Genomic DNA, 27161 nt, shown 5'->3' with positions numbered 1-27161 from the left:
GCAGAAACAGCTCCTTGACTAATGGAATTCACTTATTCAAATGCCCTTGGAATGATAATGTGTAATTGTGTGTAGAGATGGGGTGGGGAGAAACAAGTCAAAGCTAGATAGTTACTTACACACTAAGTACAAATTCAGCTTCCTTAACTTATATGATCTAAAAATTTATGAGTAATTCCCATATTGGAAGCAATGAAAAGCTGATAGCAATGAAGAGCTCAATTTGTTTTTCCTAATGCTGTTATAAAGCAGAATTGCTAACTAATAGTTCACTTTTACTTTTTCTTATATTAACATATTTTCAAAGTAATAATAATAATAATAATTATCTTTATTGTCCAAACAAAAAACATTATAACTATTAGAATATTATCAGAATACTTTAATTTAAATAAGATAATAAGAGCAGAAACAGCTGATGTAATATATTTGATCAGTTAGGTACAAGCTATTAAATATTTCAAGTTCTAATATTAAATTATTTATCTGGCTAAATAACTTTTGGGTGCTAAATATTTACATTTCATTAACTAATTTATAAATATAAACAAACTATGCATTCCGCATTTGTAATAATTTAATTTTTTTTCATCGTCTGCGTCTGTCTTTAGCAAGCTCGTCAGAGCTTTTCAGCTGTTTCTTTCAAAGGCAATCTGCTTTCCTATATGCCAAAGAAACCAATGGTTTGTCTGTATAATGAATTAGATATGACAAAATATACAAGTTGCAATTGGGTTCGTATGATCAAGAGAAATGCTGCATTCATCCTTAATCTTCGGAATCGAAGATAATGCCTTATAACTTTATGCTTGCATTAAATATAAAGGGCATGTCCCACAAAGTTGAAATTTATCCAAAAGAATATTTTTTCACTTTTGAGTATTTATAAAGAAAATGTAACAAATTTGTTAATTCTAAAAATTTAAGACAACGTTAGCTTAAAACAAACCAACTGAAAATATGATAATAATAATAATAATCTTTACTGTCCTTATATAAGACTTATTTATTAAAGATTATTGTCATAACCATATAAAACTGACAGAATTTGTTCTAAATCTAAGCCATTGAGTGTCATAGCATCAGCTTTTAGATTTGTAAGTAAAAGATGCTCAACAGTCTTATAAAATAACAGTCCAGCTGGCATAACACACAATCAGGCAGCCATCCACTGTTGGACACATCAGATCATCTTTTAGCCAATGTCAGGTTTCTACAATAAATAAAAAAAAAATATATTTATATATTTATTTAGTAATAGATACACACATAAATGAAAAATTAAGTAATATTAAATGAATATGAACATTAATATCAGCCTAGAGGAAGTGCTACTTTACTAGAATATAAATAGATTATATACTATAAAGGTCTATAGTAGATCTATCTTAAAATCTTATAATTCTTGGAGTCTATTGATGAAAGAGTTTAATAAGTCTAGATTTTATTAATTTATAAATCTAGATCTATACCTTCCTTAAGAATGATATGTAAAAATTATATGCTTTCTAAAAACTATTGTTACTATAGACACTATAGTGACTATAAGTGATAATAGTCTTCTAAATCTTGTAGTAGGCCCTACTACAAAACAAGAATTGACTTATTTTTACAGACCAACTAAAGATTTAGACAGAACCTTCCCCAGGACATAGAATCTATATATTAAAGACCACTAGTGAAGTGACCTAGCCCCATAGCCTAGGCTAGTCACTATATAAGTCATAAGACTATATTTTTATATTCCTATATTATTGTTTTTTTGTATTTATTTTTTATAGTAATTTATTTATACTAAATTAGATCTACGACTAGAATTCCTAGATCTACATCTAAACTAAGACTCTAGTAAAAAAAAAATACAGATCTATGTAGCTAAAAATCTATTATTAGATATCTAAATCCATATCTAGTTACAATCTAGTAATAAGACCAAATTGTCTACGTTAAGCTGGTCTTAATAACAAAAAAACAAGATCTAGAATCCTCTAGGCGGTCTAGCTAGATCTAGTGTATTGAGCTCGACATTTTTCCGTGATTTCCATACTATAACGTCACTTCCGCTTTCGGCCATGACAGAGCCATTTCAAATCTCGTTATTTTTTTTACACTTTTAAATGACTTTTTCTAGTATAAATATATATTTCTTTTAACTCAAATTTTTAGGAACTATATTTGATACCATCTACTATCATAATCAATAGTTATCTCAATTTCGATAAAAACCTCTTCAGTTGGTCTTTAAAGAATTTCTTAAGCAACAATACAGTTCAAGGGCACATCGGTGGCATGATTTATAACAGGGCCGGTCCTATAGATTACTAGGCCCTATGTGAAACGGATTGCGCGGGGCCTAGTCTGGATAGGGATAAGGATAACAAGTGAAAATTAAGATTTTTTTTGTTAGAAAATAAATACGTCTTTGCATTTTGTTCATACTTTACTAAGTACAAAATCAAGGTCAAATTAAATTACGAGCCATCTACGATCAGCCAATAAACTTTCAAATTTGCTTTTTGACTTTCGACTAGCAAAATATCGCTTTTGATTTTTAGATCTATATTTACATGCCACTGACTATTACAGTAAATAAGTATATGAACTTATGTTTTGGTTAAAATTCGCCTTATTATTTTTATTAAATGAAAGTTGACATGCCGTTTTTTTAATCGCAAGTAGGATTGGTGTTTTCCATATTGAATGGCACCCTAAAATGACAATTTTGTCTATTTTTAAGGACATTTTAATGATTTTTCAGGATATTTTAATAATTTTAGATTTCCAGGAGCTCCTGGAAAATCAGGAGGCAGGGAAACCTTGTTAAGTTAAAATGGTTTCATTTAATAATTTACAACTCCTAGTGTTAGCACGGGGCCTATGGAAGTGCAGGGCCCACTGCGGCCGCATAGGTTGCAGTGCGCTAAGGCCGGCCCTGATTTATAAAATTAAAAAGCTTCTTATAATTCTTAGCAAATGACATATTTACAGTTTGGGATCAGCAGCGTCGCAGGCTCTGACAGGGTGTAGCGCTGCTTGCTGCAAACTGCCTAAGGGTCTCCGGATCCTAATCTCTCCTCATGACCCCTGAAAGCTTTCTTATATTTGGGTATAGTTGCAAGGTAGCAGAGGTTTGAATTCAGGTGGGTAGCAAGCCAAGGCTAATGAGCTCTTCCTGCTCAAAGCTTACTGGTTTAGAAGCCAGTTACTCACCTTCGACCCATCTGCCTTAGTGACAAGAGTTTCGCGGACTCAATATTTGTGCCACTCGTGGAAGATCAAGAAATACACAAGAAACTGCGCTTTGCAAAAACTTTTACAATAATACTTAAGGCAAATTAATAAATAAATTATAATTTAATGTTTGAAGGACTACTTCATAGAACAACAAATTCCTACATATCCGTAGCAACAGATGATAAACCCGGAAAAAAATTTCCAGTGTGTTTGATCATTCAAGCAATGCATATTTGTTACTTTAATTGGTTTAAATTTGAAATTTTATCACTAAAAAAGCTAGATCTCTATAACTTGGTTTGTAACTTTAAATTACTTTTTTATTCTTCAACTTACTTAAGTTAGTAATAAGTTTAACAAAAAATGTTGATGAATTGGCAAAAAATGCAATACAAATTAAGCAGAGGGTCTACCAAAAACCAGAAAACATGGCAAGGGGTCTACGAGACAAAAAAGTTTGGGAACCACTGGTTTAGATCATAAGCGTTTTATTTTGTTTAAGTTCAGTTAGGTATAAGAATGGGTTATTGTTGTTTAGGTATAAGAATGGTGTTATGACACAAGACTCTTCGAAATAATAATAGACTCTCAGGTTATTACTCTATAAATACTTTAATATTACAACAAGTTATGTAAATACGAACATTTCATTTCTCTTCCTGTCAATTACTCCTGGCTTTCCCTTTTAAACATCCCTTCCATTCATTACACAAATTCACATCATTATTCATGCACACCGTGCTGCGCTACGACCGTAACACCCCCCTTGTTTGCCAAGTTCGATGTACATCGAACGTCTTTTAAATATCAAATAAAATTATAAATCACTGTTCAATATAATTATATTATCTTCATTAATTCTCATTCTTTTAAACCAGGTAAAAACCAACGACAACAACAAAACCCTCCAACAGCAAAATTAAACATCATCATTCTCTACATTATTATTTTAGGTTCAAAATTACTTACATCTATCCCAATGTATAATGTCCAGACTTCCCCAACGAACCAATCAGAGTAAATCTCATAATTCACAATTATAAACTATAATTAACTATGTAACTGTAATACTATATTTTACATTTCTAACAATGGTTTCATCAAATTCTCAATACAACACCATATATTAATATCTCGACACCTCACACATGTAACAAAGCTTCGTCAATCCATACAGTCTTCGATTACATATACATGTAGTATGTGTATATTTACAAAATGTTCCAATCTGTTATAGATGTCTATCATTACACTGCTATTCATTGTGTTCTCACCAAAATGATTTCACTGACATTATTCTTTTGACCAACCAACAGAAACAAAATTGACGTGGCCAAGCTCCTTTCCTTACTTCCATTTCTTTTCCTTCTTAGGTACACCGTGATAATGTGTCAGCTATCACATTGTCTTTCCCTGGTATTGTCCTGACCTCAAAGTTATAATCCATAAGTTGCAATGCCCATCTGGCTATTCTGTTGTTCCCTAGTTTATTTGTATTAATGAAGGCCAAGGGAGCGTGATCCGTCCATAGTTCAAATTTAGCTCCCATTAGGTAGAACCCTAATTTTGTTATACCCCATACAATGGCTAGTCCTTCCTTTTCAATGGTAGCATATTTCAACTCAGATGCTGTCAGTTTTCTACTCACATATAAAACAGGATGTGGGACACCATTCCATTTTTGCATTAGACAGCCTCCTATTGCAATGGCTGATGCATCTGTAGCCAAAATAAATTCCTTAGTATTGTCAGGTAATTTCAAAATCGGTGCCCCAGAAAAGAAAGTTTTAATTATGTCCAGTGCTTCTTGACATTCCTCCGTCCACACTATATTGTTAGGTTTTCCTTTCTTTGTTAGATTTGTTAGTGGTTCAATTATTTCTGAAAAATTTGCGATAAATTTTCTATAAAAGTTGCATAACCCCAAAAGGCTTCTAATTTGCTTCTTTGTCTTTGGTACCTTAATGTCCAATATTTTTGATACAGTTTCTTCCAATGGTGTAATGTACTCATTTTTAATCTTATACCCCAAAAATGAAATTTCACTTAGGCCAATTTTTATCTTTGTTGGTTTCAATGTTAAATTGTTTTCTTTGATAATTCTCCAAGGCTTTGTATATGCTCATCCCATTGCTCACTAAAAATGCATATATCATCTAAATAACAAATTGTGTCTCTTCTATGGCTGAATAATTTGGCCATCATTCTGTTAAACGTGGCTGGAGCATTTACCAAGCCAAAGCTCATCAGATTCCATTGATATATGCCCGAAAGTGTCTTAAATGCCGATAATGGTTTAGCTTCTTGTTTTAGAGGTACTTGCCAGTATCCTCTTGACAGATCCAACGTGCTAAAAATCTTTGCATTTTTTAGCTTAGTAAACATTTCTTCTGCTTGTGGCATTGGAAATGGATCAAATTGTGTGACTTTATTCAACTGTCGATAATCCACACACAATCTTAAGTTGCCACACTTTTTTTAACAAGCACGACTGGTGCAGCCCATGGTGAACTAGTTGGTTCTATCACTCCAAGTGTTAGTAGCTCATCAATTCCCTTCTGTAATGTTTCTCTATGGTGTAATGGGATCGTATATTGTGGCAGTTTATTCGGTACTTTGCCAGTTAACTTGATATCATGTTCTATAATACTTGTTTTCCCAGGTAAATCCGTAAAAATATTCTTATACTCCTCAATTAGTGCCTTGATTTCTTTAGCTCTATCAAGAGAAACTCCATCCACCGTGACATCCTTCCACGTTTGCCTACTTTCTGTTGCCACTGTCTCTATTGGTCTAAACCTTTCCTCTGTCTCCATTTCTTCCGTCACACAGGCACTCATTGTCATTGACTCATCTTTACTCCTTTCTTCACTTCTTTGTCTTGGTCTGAACTCTTTTAACAAATCTACATGAACTATTTTGAGCTTCGAATCAATGTCTATTTCATAATCCACATCGCTAATTTTCCTTGTTATTTTGTACGGTCCCAGCCATTTTGTGAACAGTACATTATTCTTATCCTTTAGTAAGACCAAAACATCTTGTCCTACGTTTAATTCCGTCATTTTTCTATGTTTATTCACCCTGCAACGCGTTAATTCATTTTTCTCTAGTACCTGTCTACCTGCTTCTTCGCATGCCTTTATAACCTGATTTCTAGTTTCTGTTACAATATCATAACTGTCATTAGTTCCTACATGTTCATGAGAGATTATCAAATCTTTCACTATTGTCATTGGACCTCGCGGATTTCCTCCATAAATCATTTGAAATGGTGAAAACCCTGTTGTTTCATTACGACTCTCTCTGTATGCAAATAGTATTGACGGAATAGCCATATCCCACTCTTTGGGTTTATCATCCACTACTTTAGATAATGCTTTCTTTAGCGTACCATTAAAGCGTTCGCAAATACCATTGCTCTGTGGGTGGTAAGGGGCTGTAAACCTTTGCTGAATCCCAAACATGTTCAAGAATGTTGTAGTCAGCTGACAGTTGAATTGAGTGCCCCTATCTGATAATATTTCTTTTGGAAATCCAAATCTTGTAAACAACGTATATAATGCTTGTACTATGTTTCTGGCTTCAATTCTTTTGAGTGGAATAGCCTCTGGCCATCTTGAGCACACGTCTATCACAGTTAAAAAATAACGGTGACCCCTATTCGAAACTACTGGCATTGGACCAATCAAATCAATCGCTATTTTACTAAATGGTCTATCTGCTATATCCACCCTTTGTAATGGTGCTTTTATTTTTCTTGCCCCTTTTATTTGGCATAGTCTGCACGAAGTCACATAGTTTTTGATGTCCTTACTAATAGATGGCCAATAGAAATCCTTGAATATTCTTTGTTTCGTTTTATGTATTCCCATATGTCCTGCGTGTGCTACATCGTGCCCATTTTCCATAACAAGCTGCCTGAATTCTCTAGGTACCACAAGCTGGATTATTGTTTCCCCATGCCATTCAATCTCTCTAACAAGAGCTCCTCTTTCTATAAAGAATCTTCCTCCTCTACCTCCTTTCTGAGCCAGCTGACGTAACTCTGGGTCATTTTTTTGTTTTGTGATAAATTTTTCTTTGTTAAATACTATATCTTTGATTTCTATTGTTTCTGTGTTTTCATGTTGTTCTTCATATTGCTCTTTTTCCTTAGTTGATAACTCAAACAATTTTGCCAAATCTCCTTCCTCTACATCCTTACTACAGGATCGAGTAGTCGCCATTCCACAACAATTTTTCCAAACTTCTATCTCATTTTCCGTGCACTTCTTTATGTTTGGTATATTGCCAATAATCAAATCAATTTGATCATGGTCTATAACACATGCCTCTACGATCCCCGTATAATACAGTGTTTTAATGTTCACTCGGGCCACGGGTAATCGAACTGTTTTACCATCAAACAAAATACATGCTTTGTTTTTTCCAGTATATTCATGATCTTCAACCAATTTTCGGTTTATTCCAACAATAGTGCTCCCAGTGTCCCTTATCGTTCTTGCAGCCTTATTTCCTACAAATGTTTGAAAACAGTCTAGACTTCCTGAACTCGACAATAACGACAAACTTTGATCTCTTCTATTTCTTCCGCTGTCATATCTTCCCTGTCTGTTTCCTTGATATCGCCCTCTGTAGCTATTATACTGGCCTTGTGTACTATCTATTTGGCTCCTTCCTTGTCCTCTAAACCTATTCTGTCCTTCATATCTAAATCTTCTATTGTTGCTATAACTGTCTTGTGTTTCTCTAGCTCTATTAAATGCTACTATTTCTTCAATATTGTTACCTCTGTTTAACTTTTTTTCAGGATGTGCCACTTTGTAAGCCCTTATTACTTTTACAATCTCATCTACAGATTTTGGCTTTCTCTACAGCAGGAATATTTTTAGTTCGTCCTGACTCTCATAAATGACTTTATCCAGCATAAGAAATACCTTTAGTCCATCAAACGTCTTCTCTATTTTTGATGACTCTGTCCAATTGTCAAAGTAGCTATTCATCTTGTCTAAAAATGTTTGGGGGTCCTCATTGGTTTCAATGGTGCAATTAACATATTGTTGACGATAAAACGCCTCAGTTTTTCCAAATGTTCGTAGTAATTGCTCCTTTACTATTTGGTAATTATTCTGATTCATGCAAATCTTTGACGGTACCTCCGCTGCCAATGACTTCGATAACAAAATTGTCCATTTATCTTCCGGAAAAGCTAATTCTTTCATTTCAATTTCAAACTTCTTTAAGAAAATATCTATGTCTATTTTATTCTCATCAAACATTGTACCTTTATATTTTGCCAATTTATTTCCAGACACGTCATTTTTCTTTCCAGTACCTTCATCTTTAGCTTTTCCTTTTTTTATTTCCAACTTTTCTTTCTCTATGGCTAACCTTTCTTTCTCCATAGCTAGCTTCTCTTTCTCAATTTCTTTATCCGTAACTAATTTCTCTTTACTGATAGCCAACTTCTCTTTCTCTATTTCTTTATCCATTGCTAACTTCTCTTTCTCTATTTCCTTTTCCATGACTAACTTCTCTTTCTCTCTTTCTTTTTCCATGGCTAACTTCTCTTTCTCTATTTCCTTTTCCATGACTAACTTCTCTTTCTCTCTTTCTTTTTCCATGGCTAACTTCTCTTTCTCTATTTCCTTTTCCATGGCTAACTTCTCTTTCTCTATTTCCTTTTCCATGACTAACTTCTCTTTCTCTCTTTCTTTTTCCATGGCTAACTTCTCTTTCTCTATTTCCTTTTCCATGGCTAACTTCTCTTTCTCTATTTCCTTTTCCTTGACTAGTTTCTCTCTTTCTGTTAATCTTTCTTGTACATATTTTCTCAGCTCTGCTCCTTCTAATTCCAATAGTCTCCCTTCTTCTTTCAAAGCAACTATCTCAGCTTTATCCGCCATTTGTATTTTTTTCTTTATCGAGTTATCTGACCATATCAATTAAATATATTTGATTCTCATATACTTAATGCTTGGACCCAACAATGTTCATATCTAAATGTAATGTAATGAACCAAACGTTTAATGTTATTCCAATACAAATATGTATCTACTTCCCGGAATACTCTTCTTCCTGCTGGTATAACTGCCAATGCTAGTGTATATTCTCCGCCGGTGATATGAATCTTTCGTTATTTGTCTATATGCCGTGGTCAGTGTATATCCGTTGGTCCTAAATAGGCACTGTTCTCCACCGTAGTCAAAATTCACTAGTGTTGCCCACAGCAGTGCTAATAATCGTACAAATTTCCATCAATATTGAATGTTAAAGGTTATTGTTGAGAACTATGACCAGCCAGACTAATGAACATGTACTTCAGCAGCCACTGACATGATTTTTTAAAATTTTTTTTTCCAATAAATTCATAGCCCATCCAAATACAGTGGGTAATCCCTGACGTTTTCACATTGGTGAACGTAGAGAATGGGCCGTCATAATAATTATAATGATATAAATCTAAATTTACATGTTAATCCAATTGATTAATTCAACAATAATGTTTTTAGTTAAGTTTCAACTAAAGGTTTATGTTTACCAGTGAGTCTAGTACATAGCTTTAGAGATTTAGATGACGCTACTCTCCCAATCTTAATAGATCTAGAGATCTAGAGATTTTGTTACACTTTGTAGTACTAGTAATACCTCAGTAGACAGGAATTAGATACCGATATAACGCAGGTCTTGCCTTTCCGTTGGGCGCCACTTGTTACGACACAAGACTCTTCGAAATAATAATAGACTCTCAGGTTATTACTCTATAAATACTTTAATATTACAACAAGTTATGTAAATACGAACATTTCATTTCTCTTCCTGTCAATTACTCCTGGCTTTCCCTTTTAAACATCCCTTCCATTCATTACACAAATTCGCACCATTATTCATGCACACCGTGCTGCGCTATGACCGTAACAAATGGGTTATTGTTGTTTAGGTATAAGAATGGGTTATTGTTGTGTATTTACTATTAGCAGAGATGCCTACAAGTACATTATTTGTACACAATTGACATGAAAATATGGAAGTATGGTTTATCACCTGAAAAATATGCATTTCCCCAGCAAAAGCAAAAAAAAAAAATTAAATAAAATAATAAAAAGTTGTTGGTAATCATATAGAGTAGTTTATGCGCATTATTTGATAATGGTTTGACATAGAAAAGAAAATGAAGTATCAAAATCTTCTTTAGTTTAGGGAGAATAAGGACGACTACTTATATTTGTACCGCTAACATATATTTGTTATTATATTTAAGGTCAAAGGGCCATGTGTTTTCATTTAATTCAAACAAATTTTGTCACACCTTATTTGAATCCAAGCACCAAAATTTATTTCAAACAGTCTCTATATTTTGGCATCAATAAACTCAGATTTTAATTCTATATTGATATTAACTAAATTTTAAGATCCCCTCACATGAAATCATTAAGATGTTTTCAAATTATGCATAAATACGAACCCAAAAAATAAAAATATGAACACACTTATTCTGCCAAAATTAGGTCACTGGGGTAGTGACATCTACACCAACTTGTGTTGAATGTTTGTGTTTTTTGTTTATTCATTTAATAAATTTCTAATACAGATGATCTAGGCTAGGATGGCCATTGTCGCCTAAATAGAGGAATTCTCATTTTATTCTCTCTACATAAATCTAGATCTATCTAGTAGGTCTAGATCTAGGCATTTAACTTCATTCAATGTATCAAGCTCACTCCAAACATTTGCCCATGTATTCTCTATAAAAAAACAACAACCAACAAACAAATATAATATAACATCATTAACATTGATGTCCAAAACTGGCTGTTTGAAATACATTTTTGGTAAGAAAATTGTAATTTAATACAAACACCCCCTTCATTTTTTTTTAAATGGAATCAAACAGGTTGGCTTATTTATCAAATAAATCAGCTCCAAAAACAGAATAAATGTTGGCGAGCTCATTAGCATAGACTTAGCCAACCAAAAAATAAACCCTAGGAAGAGGTAAAGTCATCCTGGTAACATAGGAAAAATCAACAACCTGACGTAGAAATTTGAAATTCTTTTTTCTTATATAAAAAGATAGCTAAATGGAAGGAAATTGGGTCAGAATCATTGGAAAATGGACATGCACATTATACAGCATGCTAGTTTCATATTAAATATAAAAATAAAAATGTAATGACCACAAAAACAGCGAATGGTATGGATTCATGTAATGTCCAGAATAAATAAACTACTCTAGATTCTACTATAGATCAGTGAGTCAATGCCAGTCAATTATTCTTATTAGATCTACCACAAGATATACATTATTTTTATATTTTTTTTGCGGGCTGATGCACAAAGACTTAAATAATAACTAGATCTAGATCTTGCTGATGCAAATAAACCAGAGTTCCTTTCAATGTGTTAGTTTATTTCTAGACTCTAGTCTTCAAACTGATTTAGAATTAAGATCTAGAGAGAACAAATCTAGATCAAAGTTATCAATCTAGATTTAGTATACTGAGTAGTCCTAGTAGCTCTAAAATCTAGATAATCTAGAGCTAGACCTAATCAAAAGCAGCGATTTCTGCCATCTTATAAAGATCCTTTACAAGAGTTGTGATGACATGGAGGCAATACAAGGAGAGCGCAAACAGGGATGTCATAGTTTGATGTTCCTACATATTATGTGTTCTACTATTTTACTTGTGATACTGGTTATATTGGTCTGTAATTTCCTAGAACATCTTTATCTCCGATTTAAATACAGTGGGACATCTAGCACCTACCAAAACAAAGGTAACATTTCAACAAGTTTAATGTGGCATCTTTTAGAAATTTTCACTGTAAATAGAAGATTAAAATTTCTTTAATTTATCTTTAGTATTAAATTTCATTAGGAGAGCACATGTCAGTCAGAATTTATCATCTAAAAACAAAAATCTTGTTGATGCACAAATTGCTGGACCTAGTCAAACAGGTAAAAACTTAAAAAACTTTTTTAAAAATATGGTTTCATTTTCAATTTTTGTTACCTTTTAAAATATCTAACTGAAATTGTAATTAGTTTTTTCACCATTGTTCTGTTTGATCAAACACTAACAGATTCAAATTTATTATTATTAGAATCTAATAATTATTATCTACATGGTATTTCTATACTATATAGAGTAGACAATTTATGATCTCTATCACACATTAGTTGTGGATCAAACAGTTTCATTCTATTTACTACAAATTAATTTATTATGATGCACATCTTAATTGTATATTTCCTCTCAACCTCCTCTCACTAAAGCTCTAGTTGCCATCCAGCTTAATCAAAACAGATATATCATATCATACATGCTATTAACCACTCATACTTTTTTACTGTCAATTGATACTTTCTTTCATCTATGTTTTGTCAAGTCATTCTTGTTAATCATTTGTGTTACCTTATTAGTGGACATAGCAGGGCATAATATATACTTAAAACTTCTAGACACTGCACCAAAGATATTTAACCAATCCCATAGCACATAACCTTGCCCAATTCCAATTCAGTAGGCTGCTAAACCTCTTGACTTGAAGGGAAACACACGTTTGGTTCATTCATTTTTTTTATTTGAGAGCTTAAAACGGTAGGATTTTAGCATCTAAAGCACTCCATTAAAAAGGAGTTTGTTGAAGATGATCAAGTTGTATTTGATTTGAAATGACATAAGTCTTGTGTGATAATGTTTTGTTACTTGAGCCTAAAATAAATAGAAATATTTTTTTTTAATAATAGAAATAATTTACATCAGCCTAAAATAAATTCAAAAAACAACTAAAATACAAAAAAATACTTGATTTGAAATAAAAAAGAAATACCTATAAATAACATGACCCTAAAACAAATAGCAAAAATCACAAACAGCAGGATTCAAAACAAATTATTTCACATTACTGGCCAAAGGAATAGTGTTTCATGGAGTTTTATACAACTATTTTTATAAAGATAAGGAAACATTTATTGATGTCATTATATTTCTAGTTACACAAGATCAGAACCAGACAAAAAGATTTTATGAAGTTGTATTTGAATACCTGCTAAGTGTATGTTATAATTTTCTTGATGATTTTACTGAAGAGGTAGAAGAAACTAGAACAAAAGATAGTGAAGGTGATCCTCTGGCAGTTAAAACGTAAGTAGATGCTTGATATATACAAGTTAACATTCTGTTATGTTTTGATTTCTTTAACTTTAAACAAGATTAGATTATTCCACTAATTGTTGTGAAGTCTTGACTTAATCTGACTAAAATAAACACATCTGCACAAATCATTCATTTGGAGCTCAAAAGTGCCCTAATTCTTTTCTATCATTGTATTTGCCTCCTCTTTCTCAGTCTGCCTTCATTACCCATCACTCTGTCTCCTTATCTTTAAAATCTCCCTACGTCTTAGACCAGTGGACCGTGGACTGCGATGGGTATGGGGGGATAAAGAGATCCTGGTATTTGAGTAGGCGTCTATCCGAGTATAAACTACCACAATACAGTACTTTGGCTCTAAGTTCCTCTAAACCTGAGGCCCAGATGGCCTGCTCTGGGTCAACCGGCTGGTCATGCTGCGCTATCAGCATAGGTCATTGACCTATGCAGGAGGGCAATGGCTGGAGGGTCAATCAGGGAGCAGCTGTATCGGACAGTGTCTGGCCCTGTAAATATACATAGTAGATTACTTGTTCTCTTTCCATGACTTCTTGGTCACAATGGTTAAGTCCGGCGCTGCTATTTAGTGTGTGTTTGTAAAATATTTGCTTGTAAAATGTTTTACATGTTTCGGATGTTCCTTCAGAGTTGACGATAGTTTACTTCCTAGTCCAATCCTCTTGGAGGACGAAGGGGGATGTGAGCGGGCAGGGTTTGACAGTCCAGCGTGCAGCCACCCGTATCGACATGTGAATACCCACTTGTTCTCCCCCTCCCCCCTCTTGTTTTTCCGTTGGGTGACCATCTGCAGAAATAAGAGAGTGATCTTTCCTTTGGCTTACTGACTTTCTATCTCACTCTCTTCTTGGAAACCACTTTTTGTTTATTTTTTACCCTCTGACATAGACTTTTGAATTGTTATTTTGAACAATGTTTTTATAAATTTCTAAAGTTACTGTCTTGAGAAAACTATATTTAATTGGATACTTTACTTAAAAATTTACTTTTTTTTTTTCAGATTGAAAGAAAATGTCAAAAGATTTGGTAAGAATCATATTTATTTATTTGTTTAGAAGGCACTTTTGTCAGCATACAATGCGAAATTAACTTGTTTTTCCTTTAGTTTTTGAGTTTATGTAGATGTGATGTGATTAAAGTGGGTTTTTCAGGTTTAACTAGGGGATGATGTACTTAACTGGGTACCCCCACCTCGACAAGCGAGTGTATATAAATTACAACAAACTAAGTTGCATTGTAGACGAGGTGTAAATAAGTGGTCAATAATTGTTGAACAATAACAATATTTAATACTAAATACAAATAGTTAATATCCAGATTATGTACAAATATGAATAATGCATTAGTAACTATACAAAGTAACACAACTCATGCATGCACATGTACCTTACCGCCATCTCATTTTCTTGTTCCTTCATTAGACATTACTAGACATTTATTTTCATCTTCTGCCAAGAGGTCTGTTGAATTTTGCTTAATCTTGAATTTTACAAGTTTGTTTTCTAATATATTTGTAAGTGTTCTTTTCATTCATTTCTTTATTTATTCAAAACTGACATTAAGCTGTTGATTTGTTTAAGCATTCTAGTTTCACATCTTTTAAATGTCTAGAGCTGAGCTCTATTAGTTTTCCAGATTGTAAGCAGGATTTTAAAAAGAAATAGTGTATCAAACTACTTGATTTAGACAGTTTTTTTCCCCCAAATCTAGCTCTCATTGTATAGAGCTCTCTTTATATTTTTACTTAGTAGCGCAAAAGAGTTTCATTTTCATCAGGCATTTCAAACTCGTTAAGGTGAATGGGGCGCATTAAAAACTTACTATGTCTTTAGGGGCCGCAGCCAAAAATCAGTTGTAAAACAGCTTACTAGTTTTATGTAAATTAAAAACAATACAATAGAATACAATAATTAATGGTATACATGTCCCTTATTTAGCTAAATTTGTAGTACAATTTAGTAATTAAAAATTGCGCATTTTTTTCTTTGTCTTAATGCTTGGCATCTTTCTGGGATACAAGTTTATTAATATCGGGTTGAAGTTTGTTTGCTACTGACACTATCATCACTGACAACAAATTTTGATCAGATAATTTTGAATGTTGAGGTGATTTGTAGCTTTCATCATAGAAAAGAACTGCTCACAGAGATCAGTGCTTGCAAAAATAGCTAGAATTCTGGCTGCAAATTTCCGCAATTCAACGTACCATTTAGGTAAATAACTAAATTTTGGCGAGGCACTTCTTTATACATCGCTTTCAACAAAGAATCTGACTGCTACTCTATCAGCTCTAGTTGCACATTACCAGCAGCATTTTCAGAAGCAAATGAAAATGGAGGAATAAACAACGAAATTTCTTGCTCGTATGAAACGAAGTCACGAAAAGGGCCAGTGGAAGCATCTATTAACGATTCCAGGTGTAAGACATATTTACCAAATGTTGTAGCCGTATTTAATCTTTGTATTTTCCGTCACGTTGAGAAGTAAACAAGATTTTCTCTTCATATTTGGTTTACCCACAGTCGTAATTTTGCTTGAAAGCGCTTCACATAATTACACGCAGTTTTGACAATTTAGTCTTTACTTTGAAGTTTCAAATTCAAGTCTTGCAGGTGACCAGTGAGATCAATTGCAAATGCCAAATCCTGAACCCATTCGTCAGTATGGAAATGTTCAACAGGTTCACCTTTCATGTTCGGAAACAATACAATTTCTTCACGCAGTACAACAAATCTCTTCATTTCTTTATGACAGGAGAGCCAGCAAATTTCGTGTCCAATGTCATTCAGAAACAGTGAAAATTGGCGATGATTTAAGCCACAGGCACGAATAAAATTAGTAGTGACTGAAACCAGTCTTATGACATGTAATTGTAATTGTTTTTGCGTTATGTTTCTTGGTGAATGATGCAATGAAAATGAGCAAATTTAAAATTAGCATTAGTCTCTCTTATTTTTGCAAGTAGCTTTGCATCAAAACCATTTCATAATGGTTAGTGCGCCATCCGTTGTTAGACTAGCTAGCTTTACCAAAGGTAAATTGTACTGCAATATCACCTGTTATTTCTCAAAAACTTCCTCGCTTGTTGTGGCGTTATGTATAGAACAAAGGTCAAGTAGCTCCTCATGCATCTCAAAATTCCTGTCACAAGCTCTTATGAATATAGCCAACTGTGCTACACCCGTTACATCAGTTGACTCATCGAAAGCCAAGGAAAATAATTCAAAATCTATTTCGTTCTTTAATTGTTCACGCCAGCTGATTGACATGTCATTTATTCTATCTGCCACAGTGTTCCTAGTTAACGCTATTACTTTGAATACTTTCACCTTTTCTGGACAAATTACTTCGGCAACTTTAATGACACACTTCTTCATGATATCCTTTCACTAAATGATTTGCTATGGCTTGCAATTAAGTTTGAAAAATATAGCTGGCTTTCACTGCAGACTCAATCTCGATGTTCAGTTTAACAAATACTATCAATTCAAGTAGCTTGTCATCTTTTATTTTCCAGCGTAATAGTTTAACATTATTTTGATAGATTTTGAGGTGGCCACGGGCTGCATGCAAGGTGGTCGCGGGCCGCATGCGCCCCTGAATGCCGTGTTTGACATGCCTGATTTTCATCTTGTTGTAAGGAAATTATCTGGAGCATCAAGTGTCAATGTTTACACTAACTAAAAGAAATGTGAGGTAACAAGGGAACTCTATACATCATGCTCGTAGCTGGGGGTTGGCTTCCCCCGAAATGAAACCTCGAAATTTAGTGAATGATTTTTTGCTTTGATCTTGTTTATTTTATTTGAAATTTTAATACTAAACCATCACTTGCCCCAGAACAGCCAAGGGAGGTTTGAGTTTAAAACCCCCTACCAGGGGGTTCTGCATTTATAAAACAAAAACAAAAAAAATAAAACAATGCAAACGACAATCCTCAAATTCCGAGAGCATAGCTAAGGAAGATTTTGATTTTAAAACCCCCTCCAAAATCTACGATAATAAGACTATCCATACATAAGTCACCTGAGATGAACTCCTATTGAAAAATCAGAGCAGGAAGGACACAATCCTCCCGTAGTGCTCTGACAAGAAACAGGGCCGTTCGGCATAATGCCTTGTAGCTACCATACAAGTCGAGTGACTGCTCAGACACGTCCCCCCTTTGCTCTTGGAACTGTGGACACTCGTACAAGATATGCAACACTGTTTTTACACTCTCTCCACAGTGACAGCATCGGGAGTCATAGCTCGGGCGGATTCTATGAGCATAGCCAAGAGGAGCTTTGAGTTTAAAACCCTCCTCCAGTGGGGTTTGCAGCTAAAAATCACCTCTTCCATATAAAAAAAAAACAAATTACACACTCAAAATTCTATGAGCGTAGCCAAAGGGATTCTTTACTTTAAAACCCCTTTCAGGGGGGTTTGAAGCTAAAAAATACCTCTTCAATATAAAAAAAATGAAAATTTCACACTCAAAAGGCTTTGACAGTAGCCCAGTGTTTCCCAAAGTGTGGTAAGCGTACCCCCATGGGTAAGGGAAGACTTTTGAGGGGGTATGTGTTGCACCTCATTAACTATGCTGATTTTTTTAAAATACCCATTTATTATGTTCTGTTAATAAATTAAAGTGTGTTTGGGGGGGGGGGGCCGAGGGGTACTCAGCATTACAAAAAGGGGTACACAGTGGTCAAAAGTTTGGGAAACACTGCCGTAGCCGAAGGGGGTTTTGAGTTTAAATCCCCTCCAGCGGGGTTTGAAGATAAATAAATACCTCTTCAATATAAAAAAAAAGCAAATTACACCCTAAAAATTGCTATGAGAGTAGCCAAAAGGGTTTTGAGTTTAAACCCCCCTTCAGCAGGGTTTGAAGCTAAAAAATACCTCTTCAATATATAAAAAAAAAACAAATTACACACTCAAAATTCTATTAGCGTAGTCAAGCCAAGGGGGGTTTTGAGTTTAAGCCCTCTCCTCCAGAGGGCTTCTTTTTTAAGTTTAAAACCCCTCCAGATGGTTTTGAGTTTAAATACCCCCATACAGAGAGTTTTGAGGTTGAAAACCTCTCTCTTCAATTTTATTCTAAAGCAAACTACAGTCACCAAATTCTATGAACGTAGCTAATTCCAAGTGCGTAGCTAATTCCAAGTGTGCAGCCAAGAGAGGTTACAAATTTCTACCAGTGGCTGGGCTCCATTAATTAATGTGGCTCAACAAATATGGCTAAAACGGATTTTAGAAGTCAGTTATAGAGATCGGGTCTCAATCAAGAAAATCCTATGCCGAACTGAGAATCGACCCTTAAGTAAGGTTGTCACAGAGTGTCGCATGAGGTTTGCGGGACATGTTCTCCGACAAAATGAATTAAGCATAACAAGAGTTGCGATGACAAGGAGGCCATTACGAGAAAAGTGCAAACAGGGACATCGTAGTACAACTTCACGCCACACTTTCATGGAGGTCCTCAGAGCAGGTTGGAAGAGGCTTCAGACATTGCCAGTGACAGATTTTTGTGGAATCAGCTTGCCGCCCAATGTGCCAAACGACGCTGGAGGAACTAAGTTAGAATAGCAAATAAGGTTTTCAAAATAAAACTTTTAATAGCAGGATAATGCACTGTAGATACTTCAGAATATGCATTTTGTTGGCTTTCATTACCGGAAATAGTGTTTGGCTGCGCTCCCCAGATCCCTTTGCTGGCGATATCTGGGAGTCTAGATTTTTCCACTAACTCCAGGAAGAAAGAATGAAGGGTCAGAATGTAATAAAGATTATTTATGCACCCGCACGTGCGCACACACACATATACTTATTTGTATATTTGGGTGGGGGGAAGAAAAAAATTACCCCCTAAAGCCCCCCCCCCTCCCCGAAAAAACTCCTGGCTACGCCCATGCTATACATTATATTGTCTGTATTCTTTGATAAAGATTTAAATAATTTACAATTTACAAAAAGCAATTCTAACATTCTTTTTTAAATTTTAATAAAGGTACAGAAGCAAAACCTTACTTGAATACATTGAAAGGAATTTATGATTTAAAAGCTTGGAAGGCAGCACCATATACTTTAATAGTATTTGTGGTCAGTATTTTATATTTTGTTAACACACTATATTTTTATTTTTAAGGTTTCTAGATCTATTTATTAATCTTTGAATCTTGAAATGTAAATTTGAATTATGATATTTTGTCTTTATCATATTTTTTTTTTGTGGGCTTAGGATTGACAGTATTCATTGACAGTTTATTCTTATAGACAAATTGTAAATAATTGGTCAATAATATTCACCATAGTATTTTAGGTGCATAGATACACTTCATCTATTTGAAACCTTCTCAATAGTTTTAAAATCACTGTCATTATAAAAAAAAAATTTTCTTTTCACTGAACCAATCCAACATGTTTGAGCTTAGTTTTATTGCTAGCTGGATGAGCTAGTGACCAGCTTTTCGGATCAAGATACTTTTTTTTTAGCCTATACTCAGTCTGTTAATAGAAGAATAGAAATTAAATGTTCTAAAATGTGTAAAACTTTGAAGCATCTAGGCTTCAGTTCGTCGCAAGTTTTACATTGGTTTACCACTTTGCGGACGTCCTCGCAGGAAAAAGGTAAGTTCTTAGTCCGAACGAAATGAAGGAGTCTAGTGACACCTGGATGACAGAGGTTGCTGTGTAACAGTTTGAGGTCTTCTCCGGGGTCATTGCTGACGCAAAGTGGTTTCTTGAAAAGGTATCAGCAGCTGCGTTTTGTTTCCCTGGTCGATATACAACGTCATATTGGAAACTACTAAGCTCCAGTTGCCATCTTTGTATCTTTTCATTTTTGATCTTGCCCTTGTTTTGCTGGTCAAACATAAAAGACACTGAGCGTTGATCTGTAACCAATGTGACGGGTCTACTGATTAGGTAATTTTGCCATTTTCTCAGGGTTTTTACAATGGCGTATGCTTCCATTTCGACTGCTGAGTGTCTGCGTTCACTTTTAGTGAGTTCTTGAAAAAAAGGTGACAGGACGGCCGTCTTGATTAAGAGTGGCGGCGATTGTGAGATATATAATCTATCGTCGACACAGCAGCATTTTCAAGTTCGTGTTTTAGCTGTTTAAAAGCTTACTTCACTTGTTTGGGATGGGGGAAGGTTTTGTTGTTTACCAATAAATGGATCTTGTTGGAAAAATTTGGGATCCATTGAGAATAATGGGACAGTAGTCCAATCACCCGCTTTTGTGATTTCATGTCTTGTGGTGGAGGTAGATTTCTCAACACCTAAAATCTCGCAGGATCTGGTCTTAATTGCCCTTGTGATTTCGTAGCCTAGGAGGTACACTTTATTAGCTGCAATAGCACTTTTATCATCGTTGAAGGTGATGTCGTACTTCTTAGCGGTGTTGAGAAATCTCTGTAGATTCTGTTTGTGGCTACTGGAGTCGCGTCCGCAGAAGGTAACATTATCCATGTAAGCGAACGTATCCTGTAGCTCTTCCTCCTCAATTATTGTGTTGATTGTCCTTTGAAATGCAGCAACTCTGTTTGTCACTCCAAAAGGAATGCGACAAAACTGATAAAGCTTTCCGCAAGCCTCGAATGCTGTGTACTGCTTTTCATCATCCCTGATAGGTATCTGGTGGTAAGTGCTTTTGAGGTCGAACGTACTGTACATTGAGTATTTAGATATTTCCTGTACCAGTTCATCCACTTTTGGCATGGGGTACGCGTCAAGGTAAGAGAATCGATTGATGGTTTGACTAGAGTCGATAACCATTCTCTTTTTGTGCCTTTCATTTGTTGTTACAGTTATTTGGGCTCGCCACGGGGATGTGGAAGGCTCAATAATTTTGTCAGATAGAAGTCTCTTGATTTCAGTTTGAATGAATTTGGAGTCAGGCATAGAATATTTTCTAGATTTAGTGGCTATGGGGTGGCAGTCAGGAGCAAGATTCACAAAAAGACGTGGGGCTTCAACTCGTGCTGCTTCCAGCGTACAGACCTGGAGAGTGCTTCATTTTCCCTCAAATGGGATCATCAGTTTTTCATGCTGGCTGATGAAATCTAGTTCTAAGATTACATCAGATACTAGTCCATCTAGTAGTGAGAGCTTCACACTTTCGTATTGATCATCTTTGTACTTTATTTTAGCTAAAATATGTCCATGAGTAGTGCGAGAAAGATGTGTAGAGGCCATGTAGATTCTGTTTCTGGATATTTCTAATTTCCGTTTGTACCTTTTAGCAATTGAAGAAGATATTTAGCTTTCACTGCTACCCGTATCTATGAGAGCCTTCAATGGTACTCCATTGACGAGTATTGAAATTGTAGATTTAGTTATGCCGGACGCTGGTGTCGATGCCCAGGAAGATCCAACGGTAGTAGTCCGTGATGTCTCATCACCTGCTTTCAATATGGCTGATTTGGGTGTCTGCCTGGTCGATCTACAAACTTTCTGGAAATGACCCCTCTTGCCACACAAGTTGCATGTAGCATCACGGGCTGGACATCTAAAACGTTGATGTGGGTTGTTTCCACAAAAGAAACATCTTTTACTAGTCGCCGCACTCACCTCATGTTCTGGTTTTGTCATTGGAGAAAGCCTTTCCACGTCGGCGCTGGCTCCACAGGGCGTTTCAGAGTAGATGTTATACACCATGGAATGATTATGGGCGTATTCAAGTTGTCTTGACTCTTCATCGGCGCACTGTAGAGTTAGAGTAGATTTCTCTAAGAGTCGCAGCCTTATGCTGTTTGAAGCCAGTCCAGTAATGAAGGCGTCTCTTATGAAGATGTCTCTGTGTTCTTCAGCGGTGACAGCTTTGAAGTCGCAGTCTTTGGCCATACTTTTAAGCTTTTAAGTTTTAGTAGGAAGGAGTCAACTGTTTGTCCGTTCTCTTGTCGATAAAGACTTATCATGTAGACATTTGGTAGAACTTTGATTGATTATTCAAACATTGTACACTCACTTATGTACTGAAATACGCTCGAAGAAATGTAGTTTTTAAGTAATTTCTTTTTGTCAATCTCGCAGTGAGAGACTGAGGAGATGAAATTCTCAAATGTTCTGAGCCAGTGCAGCACTTCTTGGCTGCCGATGGTGAACTAGGCTCTATGTCTAGCTCTTTTGGCTTAAATAGACACTCTGTTTGTATAACTATTTTTACTTACAGACTGAGAATAGTGTTGAACGAAAATCTAAATAAGATACACGAGACACGTAGATCCATAGAAGTGAAAATTTCTAGTTTAATAAATTGTAATAAGAAATAAAGGAACACTGAAGAGTGACCTAAAACAAGGCTTTATTAAACTAGAACGACACATGAACTGACAAAAGGGACTTGGACAGTAGCACACTCAATCAATGTTGTGAACACATTCTCACAACGTTACATAAACATAAACATATAGTAACTATTTCACCACAGAAGCATTAGGTAAAAAAATATTTCAATTTAACTGTAAATATAGATGTTTCAAAAATAAACAATGAACACAAAATAGACTTAAGTTAATTTATCTTTCCGATCTTGTTTGCAATCTCGGCAGACAAGAGATGAGCTACACTGGTGTAAAAGCATGGCAAATCCAAATAAGATGGTCACTAACATTACACACTTTTCCCATTCATCTTTGCCTGACATCCCCGCCCCCTTCCAATTTCCCATGCTTTTACACCAGCCTAGCTCACTTTTCTGCTTTGATAGAGAACACCACCAGACAAATAAGTTAACTTAAGTCTATTTTGTGTTGTCTTTTTTTGTTTGTTTTGTAGCTGATGAAGGCCTTGTGGCCCAAATGTCTTTTGTTTTATTTGGTTACATATATGCATGTTTATTGTATTTTCTATACAGTTTTTCACCCCTGCAGCAGTAAATCTTTGTCTTTGAGTCATTGATAAAAGTATTGGGGATTTTTTGTAAATTGTTAGACAGTAGGGTCAGACTGGAAGGTAGGCAAAGGTTACATTGGAGTGGACAGTTTTTAGTACTCAAACTAACATACTGTTATTGATATAATTTTGTACTTGTAAATATGTTAAGTCATTAAATCAATCTAAAATAAGGTCTTCTTTTTTGTAAATTGAACAGAAATCTTCCAGTCTCTTATTAGTATAGGTCCAATAAGTCCTTGACTGGAGTATCAGATCTAGGAGATCTCACCCTTCAATATGAAGAAGTAGAAGATTTTCAGTTTCAGGAAGTCAACAAAAAACTACTTAATAAATGTGCTGTTGATTTTGTCTTCATTCATACAATGTTTAAAACTGCAAGGGACTTGAACATTTAATAGCAGGGATTTTTTTTGTGGTAAAATAATATACTTACATAGGGGCTTATTTACTAATACTTAAATGTTGTTCAAACTGTTTCATTAGAAATTATTATAAAAAACCTTTGGACGGCTTCATGTAGCCTTGCGGGTCATGTATTGGATTTAAAGATCTTAAAGTAAAAAATTCAATGGATTCGACAAAGCAACAGTAGAATGTATGGTAATACTCTCACTATCCAGGCTTTCTGCACCACACAACACTCACAACTCAAAGAAGTTGACAACTCAGTGTTCCAAATAACTCATGATGTCCAATAAATCAACATCCAATATTTACATTTAGCAACATGTAAAACTGACTGTACAGATGCTTCACTGTAGATAACTGTACTGCCATATGAACTCTATACTGCAGTATCCAACTCAACTCTTGGACGTACTGGATTCTCTGTTCCTGACTCGCTTTACACTGTACCGAACTGGGGATCTTGAATGGTGACATAACTCATTCTTGTGAAGCTGTTTTGTATCTTGACTCTAAATCTGAACCAAGTTGACTGTGACCGAAACTGACAAAACATCACTTGTCCATCACATGATGGACTGGCTTGAGTAGTGTTCACAACAGAAGCACTGCCACTTGTCATTAGTCACGATTTACCACTTGACCTGTATAATTTGTGTCAGCTGGTTACACACATACAAATTACCCAAGTCCATGTCACCTACAGAGTAGGAAGATAAGCCCTCACATCTAATTAGGTCCCTTCCTTGTGCACTAAATAGTTTTCACAATGCAGCAAAAAAAAAGACATAGGACACAAGTATAAAGAAGGTCTCAAAGCTTTCACATTACGTAATGACTAAAAATGGCAGTATGTCTCTTTAAAACAGCTGCCTCTTCCCATGGTCATCCTTGCAGGAAAATCCTGTCCTATCTGAAAGCTATCATGACGCTTGAAAGATTTGTAAGGTTGATTGCCATAAGACAAAACACTTGTAGTGTGCAAGATACCTAAAGGTTTCAAGAATACAGATTAGATCACACAAACCAAATGGTCCACTTTTTCAACTTTATTGGTGCCATTGAATCAAGGCAAAAGGTGTTAGCCAGCACTGCTCAAATAACAGACAAAAGAGCAAATTATGCAGCTAAATGACAGTTTAAGGAAATTAAAAATAAAATTATTGTTTAAAATATCAGCTTTGTAAATAAAGATATAAATGTTCATTTTTTTTGATAGGTTTACATGTACTCTGTTTGGCAAGGCTGGTTTCTTCCAGTTTTACTTTTTTGCTTTACATTGAGGCTGTTTATTAACTATCTCAAATATAGGTAAGTGACCTTAAAAAGTATATTACTATTTTTTATATATATTACTTTGAATACTTCTTCAAAAGTTATTTTTATGGTCTTATTACCTTATCATTGTTTTGTTTTGTCCGTTTTGATGTTGATATTTTTTAAAATGCCTATTTATATGTTTTTTTACAAAGCTTATATCAACTCTGTCTTTCTGTCTGTCTGGTAAAAAGTTTGTACACGTTATTTCTCCCACACCCAATCTTGGATAAAGCTGAAATTTTGCACACTTATTTCTTTTACCTGACAAAACAAGAATCAATATAAAAAAATTAACAAATTAGTTAATTAACTATTGGTAATTAATTATTTTGTTTAATATCAAACAAAGGAAGTAAATTGTACTTGACAGATGTGGTGGTGTAAGTTGAATTAGTTCTCTTTTTACTTTGCTTTAAATTTTGAAACTAACAATAGACAACTATTAAACCTTCTATTTTCATTAGCACTTCTCTGGTACATTGGTTAGTTTATTGGTTTGAGGAGGCTAGAGCTCTTGAGTTTGAATTCATGTCATTCAACTTTTAATTTTCTTTTTTTAATAAATGCATTTATAAAGCGATCACATTAATCTTTACTCAGATACCCCTTCTTTCTCCTCTCACTCCTTTCCCAACTGGTCCAGACAAGTAATAGGATCAAGCTAAAAGCATGAAATTGCACTAAACAAAAACAATTGGTAAAAATATTTCTAATTGCACAGATTTATTATAGTTAGTCTTGATCTATTTCAAATTTATTTACATGACTGATCCAAACTAATTGATACAATTCAAATTATTTTTTTAATATTTTCTTGTTTTTAGTTAGTTTTAGATCTTTTGGTGTGTATCTATTAAAATCAAAAGCTCATTTAACAGTACTTTAAAAAACAAAATCAAAGTCCTCAAATTATGAGTAAATGCCTTTCTAATGGCCAATTCAATTTCAGGGTCATCATTGTATCTTTCTGGTAATGTCTTCTTATATTGTTTGTATTGCATTGCTTCTTTTTTATTCAGTCTTTGCATGCTGAGATATTTTTATGGAAAGCTTTTAAGTATACAAGAAGGAATCTCTCTTTTTTAGCGGTCCCTGAAAAGGGAAAAGACTATATTAGTTTTGTCTGGCCTGTCTGTCCGTCCATTCCGTTTAGATCTCAGAAACTAGAAAAGAAAATGAAAATCTGACACCATGATATATAGAGCATTCAAAGTTCTGATGCAACGGCTACATTTTTCTTTGCTGAAAGAGAAAAATCTTATTTTTTAAATCAATTATGCTAGCAGTTTTTTCATAAAAATACATCATTTTTACAACTATTCACTATTAATAGTAACAAAGACTGGAGGCTTTTTAGAAAGGGAGATTGGTATTTACCATTTTTTTAACACATTTATGCAAATGGTTTTAGATTTTCGATAAAAAAATATTTTCTACACTTGTGTTGCTAAGTTATATAAGTTCTGTCATACTAAATACTACATTTACTAATGCTAACTTTTTTTGTAAAGAGAAAAAATCTATTTACTATGCAAATAAGTTGGACATAATTTAAAACAACAATTAATAAGTAGTTTTTCATATTATTGCGTGAACTGCAGAGTGTACATATCACCATGTAACATAAAACTAAACGAATTTTTTTTTTTTTTTACGGAAATGTTTTTTCTTGAGGCTTTAAATAAGACATTGACCCTTTACAAAACAATAAGATCAATTAGATACTCATTATAAGACATCAGTTAGGCCAGGTTCACATCTAACTTCACATTCACTTTCACCTATTCCTTGGTCTGCCTTTGATAGAATTTCATTATGATATTCTTTCTGAAAATATTGAAACCATTGTGGGAAGCATGGTCGAGAGGCCAAGTGCGCTTGAACTTGGCTTGGCTTTGCTACCTAGAAGGGGGCTCGAGGTTCGACACCCGACTCGGGCAGAGTTGTGTTTACTGAGCGCCTAAAGGCGCCCCCCTCCCCCCCCACTGGTCCACAAATGAGATTGGACCAAAAGCGCTCTGAGCATGCTATAAGCATGAAAGTAGCGCTATATAAAACCTATAATAATAATAATAACCTGCCTTTTTACCTGCCTGAGTGGACCACTTCTGATAGAATTTAATACTGATATTCTTCTAA

At 34.6% G+C, this 27161-nt stretch overlaps 1 protein-coding gene across 5 annotated transcripts in view; it reads left to right on the top strand.

The window, feature by feature from the left end:
- The window catches only part of LOC106054184 (GRAM domain-containing protein 4-like), a 95277-nt gene that overhangs the window by 22465 nt on the left and 45651 nt on the right, over window positions 1-27161 (top strand). For all 5 annotated transcript variants that reach the window (XM_056025802.1, XM_056025803.1, XM_056025801.1 and 2 more), the window contains 5 exons: window positions 12117-12196; window positions 13235-13385; window positions 14413-14438; window positions 19405-19496; window positions 24922-25013. In XM_056025802.1, the coding sequence (XP_055881777.1) occupies window positions 12117-12196; window positions 13235-13385; window positions 14413-14438; window positions 19405-19496; window positions 24922-25013 (441 nt within the window). The remainder of the gene's footprint in view (window positions 1-12116; window positions 12197-13234; window positions 13386-14412; window positions 14439-19404; window positions 19497-24921; window positions 25014-27161) is intronic.

The sequence above is a fragment of the Biomphalaria glabrata genome, chromosome 4 (genome assembly GCF_947242115.1).
Source record: "Biomphalaria glabrata chromosome 4, xgBioGlab47.1, whole genome shotgun sequence".
Taxonomy (NCBI): Eukaryota; Metazoa; Mollusca; class Gastropoda; family Planorbidae; genus Biomphalaria; species Biomphalaria glabrata.
The sequence above is the reverse complement of the archived record's forward strand: the minus strand, read 5'-3'. Positions and strand labels throughout refer to the sequence as shown.